Here is a 17281-nt window from a genome sequence, read left to right on the forward strand (position 1 = left end):
AAACATCACATAAAACCTCCCTCTCGCTCACTTTCTCTGTACGTCTCAGGACAGCGGAGGTCACAAAACCCACAGAGCTTATCGATCGTAGCATACTTAGAAATGCTTGCACAGATAAAGAGGATACTCCCAACAAAGTGGGGAGAGAGAGAGTCAGCTCCAAAACCCGAGTGAAAAATGGAGAGCTTGCTCTTCGGGTTGGTAAACCAGAAAACTGGGATAATGGAACACGTTGCTGAATTATTGATGGATTTAATCGCATGAAAACGGCTGCATTCGACATTCTCACCATCTGTTGAATTATTTACATGTCCCTTGAATGCAGACTTACTCATTTGCATTCGAGCATCCTTTGCTTGTGTACACCTGTCAAACTCGAGTCATTTTCCACCAAGCTGAAACGCTGAAAAGGATTCTCAGTCAGAAATGTTCCCAGCACACTCAGTAACAGACTACCGCCAAAAGTCAAACCTCAACTTCATACAGTATTTAGTATTGCATTTGGTCCTGAGAGAGTGGGCTCATCTTCAACCTTCCTCATCACCCATGCGGACATTTTAACCAATTCTAGTTCCACACATCACATGTCTTCATGAGCCATGGCTGCTTTGGGTATGGTTTGAAACTAAAAACAGAGAGAATGTGAAACTGGAAGTCCTGACCATTCAAAACAGCACAGATGCAAACTGGCGAGCAACCTGCAGATCTGTCTACTTAAGGAACACCACTTCTACGAAGCCATTTGGCGATACCTCAATGATTTCTGCAGCAAGAATGTTCATGGATGGACTATGAAGAACAACCACAACATGAACACTGACCATTTCTGACCCATGACTGGGAAGACTATGGACAGTCATCAGGTGCGTCAAGTATTTTACGAGAATAAATTCATACCCAAATGTTTAACAAGTGTTGCGTTGGTCATTTATACAATAGCTTACAACATTCAGCACTCAAATGAAACTGGGACCACTGAATAAAAACAGAGTACCTCTATGCGTTACCGACTAGTGGCCTAGTGGTAGCGTGTCCGCCTCTCGATCGGGAGATCGTGAGTTCTATTCATGGTTGGGTCATACCAAAGACCATCATAAAAATGGTACCTACTACCATCTGGCAAGGCACGCTGCAATACAGATGTGCATGGGGAGTTAAACTCTCGTGGTTACCAGAGGACTAGCCCCCCCCCCCCACTGTAACCCTAGCTATGTAATAGGCGAGAGGCCGAGGGCTACGGAAACGGAGATCGGCGCCGCCCGATGAGCCACCATCAGAGTTGGGCCTGGTTAGTACTTGAGTGGGAGACTGCCTAGGAATACCAGGTACTGTAGGCGCAGGAAGGACTTTGACTTTTTTGACCTCTATGCATTACAGAACAGGATGTGGACTATTTTGCTTGATGGAGTTGCAAAAACCGTGCAAAGTATGAGTCGGGATAATCAACACAACGTCGCTCAGAAGCGATGCTCTTTCTCCGTGATAAAGCAGCGTGAAAAGGCCATCTGCTCCGGCACCAGTGTCCTGTCAGTTAAAGGCGCATTAGATAAGATTAGTCTTTAGTCCTCCCCATTTTGACTTTTTTCCCCCCACTCCTTGAGCTTATGCTGCTGCCGCCACGCCGACGCATGCTCACAAAGCTCCACCCACAGGATCTAAGGTGACCTGTAGAGCGTCTAGTATCCCATTCACACCGACACAGAAAACTGTTTATTCATTCAATCACCATTATCCTGTAATGGGGTCATGCAACAGAGAATGGCTGCAAAACAGGAAAGTTGAAACGTTAATCTATCCCCCGGTAACCTAGTGCCGTTAACGATTACTTTTTGCCACAGCTCCATTGAGAATTGGAGCCAGTGAATTAATGTGTTGTGACCAGTCATGATGTAAACAAACAATGATGCAGTGATACTGTGATGGAGCGACTGATACCTACATCATTTGAATACTCCTAGTACCTCATTGCAAAGCAAAATTCAAAGACGGCAAGCAGATATAACTGGAGATTGGAATGAATCGCGCGCACACACAACATACATCTGGTCTCACAGGTTTTACACGTCTCGTATCAGGATGCAGCATTGTGGTGGTTAAAATTAACCCTGACCCAAACACAAAGTAAGAAAAACAGAACGCAGGTGACCCTGACCCAAACACAAAGTAAGAAAAACAGAACGCAGGTGTAGAGTTTAAAACATCACGAAGCGTATACATTTTGTTCACCAAGCCAGACAATTTTTGTGTGATCAATAACAGGTAGAAAGGGAGAACAGTAGGAAGACGGGTGATTAATTGGAGCTTAAAATAGCTGTTTGATGATGAAGCAGTCAGGCAGCATGGCGGCGCAGTGATTAGTAGTGTTGCCTCACAGCAAGAAGGTTCTGGGTTTGAGCCCAGTGGCCAATGGGGCCCTTTCTGTGTGGAGTTTGTATGTTGTCAGCGTGGGCTTCCTCTGGGTGCTCCGGTTTCCCCTTCCAAAGACTGAACAAAACCAGAATGAGGAAATACGGACTGAGGGAACCTGAAGTTCAAAAGGACAGGAGTCAATGGCGGAGATGAAATTAGACATCATGGGGAATAGAAGGAAACCATGGCCTAATGAATAGAGAAGTAGCTTTGGGACCAAAAGGTCACTGGTTCAATTCCCTGGACCAGCAGGAACAGCTGAAGTGCCCTTAAGCAAGGCATCTAACCCTAGGCTGCTCTGGATAAATCAAATCAATTTGTATAGCGCTTTTAACAATAAACATTGTCGCAAAGCAGCTTTACAGAATTTGAACGACTTAAAACATGAGCTAATTTTATCCCTAATCTATCCCCAATGAGCAAGCGTGTGGCGACGGTGGCAAGGAAAAACTCCCTCAGACGACATGAGGAAGAAACCTCGAGAGGAACCAGACTCAAAAGGGAACCCATCCTCATTTGGGCAACAACAGACAGCCTGACTATAATATTAACAGTTTTAACAGGTATAACCCTCAACTAAGATAAGAGTGTCTGCTAAATATAATAATGTAATGTAGACAAAAAATATTGTAATTAATAAGCCATGGATAACGTTAGGGAAGGTATTAATAAGAATGCATCAAAAGCAGGATGGGTCATTAAAAGATGCATGAAAAAAGGTGGTCAAGCCTGAAAAAAAACTACTCCGTCATGTCTGGAACAGGATTCATGCTCAGACACACTGGCTCATCCTGACTTCCTTCCTGGAACAAACTCATGGCTGTTTTGTTTTTTTTTAATGTCCACAATAAAAACTGCCGATTTTTGTACTAAAAAGGACTCCAGATAAGTTATTTGACCTTTTGAACCTTTGCTGTAGTAATTAAGTCTGTTTAATTTCTTAAAACAAAAATTCACTCAAGTTTTACAGATGATCAATCAATAACCCAACGAGCAACGAAGTCTTAAGTAGAGGAGCCGATCCTGGGTGCACCTTACCACCGCAGCATCCTGTTATAGATCCAGTGAAGTGAGAACACACGGCACCGGTTACTTTACTGGTATGGAAGAGTAGGAATGAAAAGGTTTAAAAATTGTTTAATAGTTCTTGATGACAGTACCAAGAAATCTTTTTCTGTGAGGGCTGTTACTAACAATTACTGGTTTAAAGAGTTACTAGTCTGTGCATTTTGTACGGATTTAAGTATTGGCACTAATCTGACCATTGACCTCATTTTATCTGATGCTATGTAGAAACTGTTTAATATGATTTTCTTATTTTATTATGAATCCTTGTTCATTTTTATTTGAATATATTTTTATATACTTGTACATAATTCCTTTAACTAAACACAGCTCCAATGTAAATCAAGTTTATCTTTTTTGGATTCTGTGCATAATAAAGTTTATACTAAAAGGTGTTTTTACCCGATGCTTAAAAACGGGTTTAGAAACAAGACTGACAGAAGGCACATCCAAACACAAACAAGCCTTCTGGACCAGAAATCAGCTTTCCAAACCAGTTTATTCAGTGAAAATAAAAATCATTCATCATATAAAGTGATATCAATGGTCAGATTAGTGCCAATACTTAAGTATTGGCACTCATTTGACCATTGATATTTTATCCGATGCTATGTAGAGTTGTTTAATGTAAGAAAGAACGCACAACTTTATTCATCACACACTTGTGAAATTCCTCTCTGCGTTTAACCCATGAAGCAGTGAACATACACACACACGTGTGAGCAATGAGCGCACACACACAGAGCAGTGGGTAGTTTAATAATAATAAATCTTTGTAAATTTTTATTTGAATATATTTTTATACATAATTCCTTAAATCAGGTTTTATCTTTTTGGGATTCTGTGTAGAATAAAAAAGTTTAAACTAAAAAGGTGTCGTTTTTACCGGATACTTAAAAATGGGTTTAGAAACAAGACTGACAGAAGGCACATCCAAACACAAACAAGCCTTCTGGACCAGAAATCAGCTTTCCAAACCAGTTTATTCAGTGGAATGAATGAATGAATGAATAAAATATTTGCACTCAAGTTTCCATCAATGAGTTAGAACATCAACGAAGCTGACTTCATGTTAAAACTGTTAATGTTATAATCATGTTGTCTGTTGTTGCCCAAATGAGGATGGGTTCCCTTTTGAGTCTGGTTCCTCTCAATAGTTTCTTCCTCATGTCATCTGAGGGAGTTTTTCTCTATTGTTTACTGTTTTTGTTTTTGCTTCTGTAAAGCACATTGAACTGCCATTGTGTATGAAATGTGCTATATAAATAAACTTGCCTTGCCACCGTCGCCACAGACTTGCTCATTGGAGATAGATTAGGGATAAAACTAGCTCATGTTTTAAAGTCGCTCAAATTCTGTAAAGCTGCTTTGTGACAATGTTTATTGTTAAAAGCGCCATACAAATAAACTTGACTTGAAACAAACAAATAAATGAATGAATAAATAAATTTCAGGGCGGCACGGTGGTGTAGTGGTTAGCGCTGTTGTCTCACAGCAAGAAGGTCCAGGTTCGAGCCCCGTGGCCGGTGAGGGCCTCTCTGTGCAGAGTTTGCATGTTCTCCCCGTGTCCGCGTGGGTTTCCTCCAGGTCCACACTCCAAAGACATGCAGGTTAGGTTAACTGGTGACTCTAAATTGAGCGTAGGTGTGAATGTGAGTGTGAATGGTTGTCTGTGTCTATGTGTCAGCCCTGTGATGACCTGGCGACTTGTCCAGGGTGTACCCCGCCTTTCGCCCGTAGTCAGCTGGGATAGGCTCCAGCTTGCCTGCGACCCTGTAGGACAGGATAAAGCGGCTACAGATAATGAGATGAGAAACTGGTTTGGAAAGCTGATTTCTGGACCAGCAGCACGGTGGTGTAATGGTTCGCACGGTCACCTCACAGCAAGAAGGTTCTGGGTTTGTGTGTTCACTGCTTCAGATGGGTTAAATGCAGAGGATGAATTTCAGTGTGCATGTGACAAATAAAGGTTTCTTCTTCTTCTCAAATCAGCTTTCCAAACCAGTTAATAATAATAATAATGCTAAGGCCAATATTTATCCATCATCATGTTTTAGATAACCTATAGGTTATGTGTCCAAGTAAGTTCTATTACTGGACCTTTAAGCAGCTCTGCTTGCTGCAGTTAGATTAAGTCCATGAGCTGAAGGGGACACAGGGATAGAACCTGAGAGAACACAGTGTGTTCTAGGCCCAGGGCTCGGATCCAGTGAGCTCCTGTGATGAGCTCAAAGATGCTACATTGTTTCTGAGAAACCTTTAACTGCAGCTCGCAACAGTTTATCAACAACAAACAGCTTCAGCACGGGAGGTGGAGTCTCTCACACTTCAACAGGATCTCTGCTCGCTTCCCCAGCTCTCTTACCTTCAGCCCGGGAGCGCAGGTCTGACACGGTTCTCTGGACCGGCGGCATCTCGGCTAAACACGGAAAGAACCGTCACTCACTCACACACTTTACTCTCTCTCTCTCTCTCTCTCTCTACTGTCGAGGAATTTCTTCAGTCGTGGTCAACAGCTCAGCGTCTCCTCCTCCTTCTCTCTCGTGTAGAACCATTTATTTCTGCCCGCCGGCCGGCCGGTTCCGCTCACCGACAGCCCAGTCACGGCTCCGCGCGCCTCCTCAAGCACCGAGCCGCGCGAGCGCTTGTTTGCAAGCCGAGATAAGAAAATAGTGAGAAACCAACGGCGCTTCAACATGCTGGACTGTACCATTCTGAGCACACAGGGGAGCGCTCTCTCAACCAAAGCGTCGAATACATCCCATAACTCAGGCATTCAAGACAAAGACTTGTATTAAATAATTCCGCGAATTTCTACACATATATAAATCTGAAATGTATTCAAATTATATGATTTTTTCTTTTTTTTTTAAGTAATCAGTAAAAGGTTACCCCCGATATTAGATCTGTATCGGATGCTCTGGTGGAGATTCCCAGCTGCAGTTACTCACTGTTTCGAGAGGGGGACTGCAGAGAGCAGCTCAGCTCACCACTGCTTCACATCAGGACTTTGTCCTTGATATACTCTACACTACCGTTCAAAAGTTTGGGGTCACCCAGACAATTTTGTGTTTTCCATGAAAAGTCACACTTTTATTTACCACCATAAGTTGTAAAACGAATAGAAAATATAGTCAAGACATTTTTCTGGCAGGGTGGCATGGTGGTGTAGTGGTTAGCGCTGTCACCTCACAGCAAGAAGGTCCGGGTTCGAGCCCCAGGGCCGGCGAGGGCCTTTCTGTGTGGAGTTTGCATGTTCTCCCCATGTCTGCGTGGGTTTCCTCTGGGTGCTCCAGTTTCCCCCACAGTCCAAAGACATGCAGGTTAGGTTAACTGGTGACTCTAAATTGACTGTAGGTGTGAATGGTTGTCTATGTGTCAGCCCTGTGATGACCTGGCGACTTGTCCAGGGTGTACCCCGCCTTTCACCCGTAGTCAGCTGGGATAGGCTCCAGCTTGCCTGCGACCCTGTAGAACAGGATAAAGCGGCTAGAGATGATGAGATGAGAGATTTTTCTGGCCATTTTGAGCATTTAATCGACCCCACAAATGTGATGCTCCAGAAACTCAATCTGCTCAAAGGAAGGTCAGTTTTATAGACCCTTTTCAGTCACGTGACCTTCGTAAACGTGACCGCCATTTTGGACATGTAGTGGACTTCGGCTCGAATCGGTTTGAATGCGAGGAAGGCGACAAACATAAAAGAAAAAGGAGCGAGATGCAGAAAACTGTATTTACTAGTTTACTGTAATTATGATCTGGCAGCTATTTACACCGGATCCAGTGTAAATAGCTGCCGGAGCCAACATCCGAGCTTGCCGGAGCGCGCTCCGGCCGGCCGCGAGCGAGCGCGCTCCGGAACCTCGGACGTTGGCTCCGGCAGCTATTTACACTGGATCCGGTGTAAATAGCTGCCAGATCATAATTACAGTAAACTAGAATGGAATGTTAACAGCAATGTAATGCCTTTTCTGGCTAATTTTATTCGTCTTACCTCCAACAAAGTGGTCACTACACAAGCGTTGGTATGCCGCTATCCATCTTCTCCGTCGGTCAGCATCTACCGGGATCCGATAAAATGATAACCCTTGCCTTGTTTGTTGATGGTTACTACATCCAGGTGCACAACAATATAGTGGCATGATGGAAGTCTTGCTGAAAATAAACACTTTCTTTGCTGCCGTTCCTCAATGTTGGCTGTGGTAAACTACTGGTAGTACATGTCCAAAATGGCGGCCGCGTTTGTCGTGACGTCACGTGAAAAGTGTCCATAGCTTCTCTAAAGAGCTAAACTGTTTTCAGCTGTGCTAACATGATTGTACAAGGGTTTTCTAATCATCCATTAGCCTTCTGAGGCAATGAGCAAACACATTGTACCATTAGAACACTGGAGTGATAGTTGCTGGAAATGGGCCTCTATACACCTCATCTCATCTCATTATCTCTAGCCGCTTTATCCTGTTCTACAGGGTCGCAGGCGAGCTGGAGCCTATCCCAGCTGAGTACGGGCGAAAGGCGGGGTACACCAGTCATCACAAGTCGCCAGGTCATCACAGGGCTGACACATAGACACAGACAACCATTCACACTCACATTCACACCTACAGTCAATTTAGAGTCACCAGTTAACCTAACCTGCATGTCTTTGGACTGTGGGGGAAACCGGAGCACCCGGAGGAAACCCACGCGGACACGGGGAGAACATGCAAACTCCACACAGAAAGGCCCTCATCAGCCACAGGGCTCGAACCCGGACCTTCTTGCTGTGAGGCGACAGTGCTAACCACTACACCACCGTGCCGCCCCTCCTCTATACACCTATGTAGATATTGCACCAAAAACCAGACATTTGGTAGAATTTAGCTAGAATAGTTATTTATCACATTAGCAATGTATAGAGTGTATTTCTGATTAGTTTAAAGTGATCTTCATTGAAAAGAACAGTGCTTTTCTTTCAAAAATAAGGAAATTTCAAAGTGACCCCAAACTTTTGAACGGTAGTGTAATACTTTCCATTGAGTAATCATGATTACTACTTTGGGTTGGAGTGTTATTGGGACTGGAAACGACACTAAGTGGCCATTTTATTAGGTACACTTCCATCATCTGTAGCCGCTTCTACAGGGTCGCAGGTAAGCTGGAGCCTATTCCTTGTCCGGGTACACCCATACCCCTTTTCCACCAAATCAGTTCCAGGGCTGCTTCACAACTCGTTCAACTTGCGAGCCAGCTGAGAACCAGTTTGCTTTTCCATAGCTCGGGGTGCTAAGGGGAGCCACGTCATTACGTCGCTGTATACGTCAGTTACGTCGCTGCGTTTGCATAAACCTTGGCACGAGCATCGTAGCAACAACAACATGGAGAAGAAGCAGCAGCAACAACAACAATAATGGATGACTTAGCGTTTGTACAGCTGCTGCTTCTCGTCGCTTAAAAATGGTGACCTTTCGTGGTCTTGCTATTGTTGTTGGTCTTAACAACTCCGCCTCCCGCTGACGTAAGCGGTTCTGGCCCAGCAAAGAGTTGGTGCTAGCCTGGAACCGGTTTTTCTGGCCCCAGAGCCAGTTCTTTCTCAGTGGAAACAGAAAACCCGGTTCCAAACTAAGCACTGGCCCCGAACCAGCCCTGGAACTGCTTTGGTGGAAAAGGGTCACCAGTATCCAGGTCATTGCAGGGCTGACACAGAGAGAAAAACAACCATTCACACTCATACCTACAGTCAATGTAGAGCCACCAATTAGCCTAACCTGCATGTTTTTTGACTGTGGGGGAAACCAGAGGAAACCCATGCAGACATGGGGAGAACATGCAAACTCCACACAGAAAGGCCCTCGTCAGGCACTGGGCTCGAACCCAGGACCTTCTTGCTGTGAGGTGACAGTGTTAACCACTACACCACCGTGCCGCCCATCGATTCATCCATCCATCCATCTATCCATCCATTATCTGTAGCCTCTACAGGGTTCTGTTCTACAGGGTCACAGAAGCCTATCCCAGTTGACTATGGGTGAGAGGTGAGATACACCCTGGACAAGTCTCCAGGTTATTGCAGGGCTGACACAGAGACAAACAACCATTCACACCTACGGTCAATTTAGAGCCACCAATTAGCCTAACCTGCATGTTTTTGGACTGTGGAGGAAACCGGAGCACCCGGAGGAAACCCACACAGACAACATGCAAACTCCACACAGAAAGGCCCTCGCCGGCTACTGGGCTCAAACCCAGGACCTTCTTGCTGTGAGGTGACAGTGCTAACCACTACACCACCGTGCCGCCCGCCCATCCATCCATCCATCTATCCATCCATTATCTGTAGCCTCTACAGGGTTCTGTTCTACAGGGTCACAGGAGCCTATCCCAGCTGACTATGGGTGAGAGGTGAGATACACCCTGGACAAGTCTCCAGGTTATTGCAGGGCTGACACAGAGACAAACAACCATTCACACCTACGGTCAATTTAGAGCCACCAATTAGCCTAACCTGCATGTTTTTGGACTGTGGAGGAAACTGGAGCACCCAGAGGAAACCCACACAGACAACATGCAAACTCCACACAGAAAGGCCCTCGCCGGCCACTGGGCTCAAACCCAGGACCTTCTTGCTGTGAGGCGACAGTGCTAACTACTACACCATTAGGTACACACACATTGTTTACTTACTGGCTACCTTATCAGGTAAATCCACCACATACATGCACACATGGACACTACTGATTGTAGCTTGTTTTACTGTGGACAAATTACCAGCCCTCTGTATACCTCATTCATCAATGGAAAGAGACTACCATAGGGCCACTACTGCAGCCCAGTTATTATTTTAGTGACAGTACATACTCAGCAGCATCTCAGTGATTCATATGTGTGTGTGTGTGATGCTGATATGAGCAACATTGCTGGACATTTAAACCCCTCCATATGTAATATTCTGTCAACAACAGTCCTTTGGTCAGAAACCAGTACAGATAAAAACCAGTTCACACAAATTGAGCATGAAAAAGATGTACTGTGGTCTAATTAAGTGTCCAGTAAAATGCCCACAGTGGTTAATAATCCCAGCAACACTGATATGCCAAATACACTCGAATAAGCGCAATGCAATCTACTCTACTAGTATCAGTGTCACTGCTGTGCTGAGAAAGTGGTCGTATTCCCAAATAATATCTGGTCAGCAGTTGTTTTTTGGTGATCATATGGATCCATTTGACTCAGTGGGCACAATTAAGCTATACATAGTTACAGCTAATTCTTATATAACTACTTCTTTTGTCACGGTGTAACTGTTTCAGCATAACATAAAGAAGCAGAAGTGCCGATGATTTATCTCAATTTCATCACTTGATCCAAGATATTTGATCATATTTGAAAACCTTAGTGTGAAATGAAACCAATTTTTGGGGGGCTTTTTTTCACCTTTATTGGATAGGACAGTGTAGAGACAGGAAATGAGCAGGAGAGAAAGACGGGGAGGGATTGGGAAATGACCTCAGGTCGGAATTGAACCTGGGTCCCCGGATTTATGGTATGGCGCCTTAGCCAGCTGAGCTATGATGCCCCCAAACCAATTTTATTTAAATTCTGTAATGCACGACAACAAAATGACTGATTATCGTCTTTTCTTCATGGCACATGCTAGAAATTGTTATAATCACGTACAGCCTAATGGTGGGGTATCATTTCCACTGATGTCTCCTCTCCTCCACATTGCACGTCTGCACAGACATTTTGGGCCTATAGTTCCTGGTGTTGCTTAGCAACAGTGACAAAAAAAAACCTGCCTCTGATTGTGTGTGCTGGCTCCATCTATGGGTTTGTATCAGTCGAAATAATGGCTCGTGCTCTCAGTGTACACGCAGACACACCATGACACACACAACTGCAGACACATGAATGCGTACATACACAGGCGAATACAATAACTCAGATTTACAGTGTTATAAAGTCAGTATAAATGCATATTATTGCAACACAGCCTGGGTTCTCCTTATTTTCCTGGTTGGTTGAGCTGCTACACTGGCAAGCATTTGATTTATTAGTTCTGTGAGCATCTGAACTGACAACAGACATCCACCAGGCATGATTCTAGAAATAAACCACCCAGAATTGCCATGATGGAGACATGAAGATCAGGATTGACATCGACCAGGTTTGAAAGATGTATAGACATGAATACATTGATTTCCTTGTCTCAGTGTCCTGAGGGCTGTGTCGAGAAGAATGGCACTGACAGACAGGAAGTCCTCCCTTGAGAAGTGTGACTAACAGTGCTGCCATAACAAGATGTAAATTAGCTCCACACCGTTTTCTAACGTCTAACATCACATGTATTTATAGAGTTTTACAGCATTGCCTAAAGCAACTGTATTCATTTTGCCATGTAAATGAAGTTTTCCTCAATTTACATACTGTATTGTTTGTCTATTACTGCATTATAGCTTTCCCCCCATTGCAGGCCGAAATAATCTTAATAAACCTAATATAGCAATCTTCTTGTTCTTGCCTTCTAACCATCATCATTGTCCTCATGCTGTTTCTATAAATGAGCTTCAGTCACTGCAGTACCAAGCTCTCACAAACATCAGTGAAATATACATCCATCTGTTATCCGTAACCGCTTATCCTGTGCAGGGCTGTGGGCAAGCTGGAACCTATCCCAGCTGACTATGGGCGAGAGGCGGGGTACACCCTGCATAAGTCGCCAGATCATCGCAGGGCTGACACATAGAGACAAACAACTATTCACACTCACATTCACACCCACGGTCAATTTAGAGTCACCAGTTAACCTAACCTGCACGTCTTTGGACTGTGGGGGAAACCGGAGCACCCGGAGGAAACCCACGCGGACACAGGGAGAACATGCAAACTCCACACAGAAAGGCCCTCGTCGGCCACTGGGCTTGAACCTTCTTGCTGTGAGGCAACAGTGCTAACCACTGCACCACCACGGTTCATGGGTAAGCTGCAACCAATCCCAGCTGACTTCAGGCAAGAAGCAGGATACACCGTGGACAGGTCACCAATCCATCACAGGGCCAACAGAGAGACAAATAACCATTCACACCAGCATTCACAATCTGAATTCAGTGAGACAGTTTTTAGTTATAGCCACTGCAACAAGACATTTTGTGAGGCACAACACGAACACTGACCCGGAGGCTTTGGTGAAAGAAAAATGCTTTTGTATTGATAAAAATGGAGAAGGGACTGTGATGGTGAGGCAGGTTCGCTGTGCTGCTGTGTGAGATGATGGTTGAGCTGTAGGCTGCAGGAAGGCAGCAGAGAGCGCTGGGGAATGTCGTGAGGATCTTCAGTCCCTTCAGCTGAAGGAGGTAGGAATTCCCGTGGCGCTCTCGGCAGTGCTCGAGCATTCCTCGCATTTGATGTCAGCTTTGTGGCTTGGGAGAAGAGGAGGAGAGAGTCTTATGAGCTATGCAGCTGTGCCCAAACTCATCTGACCTGTGTGGGTGTTGACGGCACCTTCTTATACTCCCTTGAGCTCTGCAGGAGGGTCAAGAGATGTGCCACTTAACTGGCTTCAGCTGGGATTGTTTATGTGGTTCCGCCCCACAGCCATGTGCCGCTCTACTCTCCAAAACACGGGTGCTGAAGGGGGAGCTGTCTGTTCAGCACCAGCGACGTGGAGAGGTGAGGAGCGATAAGTGAGCTGCATGAGGTGCCGTCATCATGTAGCAAGTTTAAAAAACATCTAAAACTTATGCAATGAATCTCATGATCAGAGTTTAATCTGTTTATAAATACAATGATTTCAGTGTGATTGCTTCTGTTTTAGAATAAAGTCAAACAAATGAAATACATTTTAAAAAATTGAATTATTTGTTCATGCCCTTAACTTGGCCCTCTAATGTAGATCACTGGGTTTAACTTCTGAAATCATAAACACTCTTCAAGAAACTGCATCGAAGTTGACCTGTTTCATTCGCATACTATATTAACAACCTATTGTTCAGGATCCAATACCATAGTGAATAGAAAGCAATATGTACCGGTACAACACAAGCTGGCTCAGTTGATTTCTCATGGATGCTTGGTGATCACACAGTAAACAGAGCTAATCTACTCCAGCAAAGAAAAGTGCAATCAGAGTCTGTCACTCAGTCAGTCAGCAGTCTGGAAGCACCACCTGCCCTGGCAAAGGGGCAAATCTTTCCATACAACACAATCAGCAGCACCTATTTCAAACAAATGTCTTGGTCAGCAACAGCTGAGCAGGGCCGCGTTAACCCTTGCCGAGGCCCTGGGCGGGCAGACACCCCCCCGAGGCCCCACCCCCGCCTGTTGTCAACTGCGCTCAGCAAATTCACCCCCTCAGACGTGTCTGTCTAACTAGACACAGAAACTTAAATAATGACAGTGGCACAATTAGAAATACTATTGAATGATAAAACTTTATATCCATCAACACCTGTTTAATCGAGAAAAAGCAATGGTGAAATAGGCAATTGCATGGTGAAAAAATCCATCAGACGTCACGGTTAACAAGTCTGGTTAACTCAAGTTTAGCCTCAAGAAGCCTTTGAATGAGTGAGTCAATGAACAACATGTCAAGGAGATAACCTAGGCCTACAACAGTTTCTTTAGTATTCAGAACAAGAACATTCATTTGGTATATAACCGTTCGTTTTCATTTTGGAATCCAGGCGACTTTTAACTTGTAAAAACAAAGAGCGATAACAAAGAAAGAAAAATATCTTGCTTCTCAGAAATAAATCTCAAAATGTTAGGCTATGTGAAACATTTCATCCTTTCACACACGTAATGTCCCAAACAGCAGTGGCACACAGCTTTGCGCATTCAGTTTGACAGCCATGGGTCAACTTACAAGGGCACTTTCCTACTTTTCTGGAAAGCGAAGTCATTAATTAATCATTGAACTCAAGCTGGCGTAGCGTGTGAAGACATGGTGGACAGTGATCATATTGACAATGACGGGTGATTTATGCGACGGGACAAGGTGGGCTTCCTTACGGGTGGCGAAATGCATCAAAAATGTTATCAATATGATCAAAACTTCTGAAAATATCGTTTCATATTTTCCGATCTCGCTACCTCCGAGGCCCCCTAGTGGCCGAGGCCCTGGGCAGCTGCCCATGAAGCCCATTAGGATAACGCGTCCTTGCAGCTGAGTATTAACAGGGACAATAAAGCCTGGGGATTAGAAGACAGTCAGCTTAAAGGTTATTGATCAGTGAGGCTAATTAAAATACAGACACCCTCAGACTTATTTAGCTCATGAGCTGTGTGACAGTTTTTCAGTGGTGGATTGGGGTTATTTACAGTGCCATGATGGCTTGAATTTAAAATTTTTTTAATGTCGTTATTATGTGGGCGGCATGGTGGTGTAGTGGTTAGCGCTGTCGCCTCACAACAAGAAGGTTTGGGTTCGAGCCCCATGGCCGGCGAGGGCCTTTCTGTGCGGAGTTTGCATGTTCTCCCCGTGTCCGCGTGGGTTTCCTCCGGGTGCTCCGGTTTCCCCCACAGTCCAAAGACATGCAGGTTAGGTTAACTGGTGACTCTAAATTGACCGTAGGTGTGAATGTGAGCGTGAATGGTTGTCTGTGTCTATGTGTCGGCTCTGTGATGACCTGGCGACTTGTCCAGGATGTACCCCGCCTTTCGCCCATAGTCAGCTGGGATAGGCTCCAGCTTGCCTGCGACCCTGTAGAACAGGATAAAGCGGCTAGAGGTAATGAGATGAGATGTCGTTATTATTGTGCTTATCATTCATCATGTCTGCACATACTTGCACTTAAAACTTCATTTCACAGAATTCACAGCAGCCTTCCAATATGGCCACCACAGACTACAACAGCCACCCTGCACCTCACCGCTCACAGTCTCCTGAGTTCTAATCATTTGCACCCATTCACAATCACCACAGCTCACTATTTAAGGAGTTCAAGTCTCACAGTTCACTGTGAAGTATATGCTCAGTTCCTTATGTCTGACTTTACCAAGCCTATTGTTATTGCGTTGCTGGTTCTGGTTTTGATTTTGATTGTACTTTGACTTCGCCTTTTGAAAGAATCCAAGCAAATCATTGATCTACTTCGCCAAGTTTTTGATCATAGTCCCAAAGAGGTGGAGGTCAATGAATAACTACTTGCCACCAAACAAGAGAGTATTCTCTTGAATTGCGCACGCTTGCAGCAGGAAGTGGCTGGAATGACACTGCCCAAGCTGCATCTTGCCAAGGCCTCAATCCCGAAATTCTTACCAAACTAGCCTGTCAGGATGACCAAGCCTCTCTTGACTTTCTTATAAATGTGTCCAATTGGCACGACAATCTACTCCGGAATCAACCATCACAGCAAACCCCCATGCACGGCCCACATGTCACAGAGAACCCAGAGCCCATGGAGATCTCACACACCAAGCTAAACCTTTCTGAATGCAAGCAAAGACTCAGAGAGAGACTTTTTTTCTATTGTGGGAACCCCACATATCATTTGTCAAGCTGTCCTTCCTGGCAGGGAGGCTCCAAAGCATCAACAACTACTGAGAGAGCCTCAACCACACGAAGCCCTCACCCACTGAGTCAGTTCAAGCCTCTCTCTTACTAATCCTTCAAGCTTGATGTCAAGATAAGGCTCTCAGAGTCTGTTTATAGTTCAGCCCTGATTAATTCTGGAGCTGCCAGAAACTTGATTGATAGTGACACCATGCAAAGACTCCAAATACCCACACAACCACTCCAACAGCCCCTGAGGATCAGGACCATCAGTGGTGGACTTATTGGGAGTGGCATTATCACATCATGCACTAAGCCTCTCATGCTCCAAGTCAGTGCCTTGCATTATGAAACCATCTCTTTCCTTGTCACAGTAACCAAGGTCCAACCCATTATTTTGGGGTTCCCATGGCTGCAGCAGCATGATCCACAAATTTCATGGCAGGATGGAGCAATACTACAGTGGCCCACATTATGCATCAACAATTGACTCTGTCTCCCCAAACTCACAGTTGCTTCTACCTCAGTCAAAAGTCCTGAAGTCACCACAACCACCAATATTCCAGAATGTTACTGGGAACTCTTAGATGTTTTCAGTCAGGGTAAAGCTAGTGGGCGCCCCCTTCACCAACCCAATAACTGTGCCAGAGAGCTCCTTCCTGACATCCTGCCTCCTCGCTGCCATATCTACCCACTTTCCAAGTTGGAGCAGAAGCCAGTGGAGAATTATGTACAGGAAGCTCTGCAATGGGGTACATTTGGCCCTCCATGACACCTGCTTTGGCTGGTTGCTTTTTCATCAAGAAGGAAGGAGGGGGCCTTAGGCCTTGCAGTGACTATAGAGGACTCAATCAAATCACAGTAAAATACCCTTATCCTCTGCCTTTATTTCTCTTGGCCCTTGAACAACTCAGATCAGTGAAAGTGTTTACCAAGCTCGACCTATGCAGTGCTTATGATCTGCTGCGCATCCATAATGGTGATGAGTGGAAGACAGCTTTTAGCGCCACCTCCGGTCACTACGAGTACTGTGTAATGCCATATGGGCGATGTTGTGCACCAAGTGTCTTCCGATGCTTGATCAATGACGTATTGAGGGATATGCTTGGAAGATTTGTCATTGCCTCCATCACTCTACAATCTATATCAATCGATCTACTCCACCACCACAGACAGTCACGTGAATCACGTTGAGAAAGACTCAACTCCTCTGCAAAGTATACACTCAGTTCCTTGTGTCTGACTTTACCAAGCCTTTTGTTATCTCATCTCTCATCTCATCTCATTATCTCTAGCTGCTTATCCTTCTACAGGGTCGCAGGCAAGCTGGAGCCT

The 17281-nt window shown here is 44.9% G+C and overlaps 1 protein-coding gene across 2 annotated transcripts in view; it reads right to left on the reverse strand.

Annotated features, from left to right (window-relative positions):
- Positions 1 to 6120, reverse strand: part of atp8a1 (ATPase phospholipid transporting 8A1) — a 318944-nt gene extending 312824 nt beyond the window's left edge. For both annotated transcript variants that reach the window (XM_060928098.1, XM_060928097.1), the window contains exon 1: positions 5840 to 6120. In XM_060928098.1, coding sequence (XP_060784081.1) covers positions 5840 to 5888 — 49 coding nt within the window. In that variant the 5' untranslated portion in view covers positions 5889 to 6120. The remainder of the gene's footprint in view (positions 1 to 5839) is intronic.
- Between the last annotated feature and the right edge of the window lie 11161 nt (positions 6121 to 17281).

Source organism: Neoarius graeffei, chromosome 8, assembly GCF_027579695.1.
Source record: "Neoarius graeffei isolate fNeoGra1 chromosome 8, fNeoGra1.pri, whole genome shotgun sequence".
In the NCBI taxonomy this organism is placed as follows: domain Eukaryota; kingdom Metazoa; phylum Chordata; class Actinopteri; order Siluriformes; family Ariidae; genus Neoarius; species Neoarius graeffei.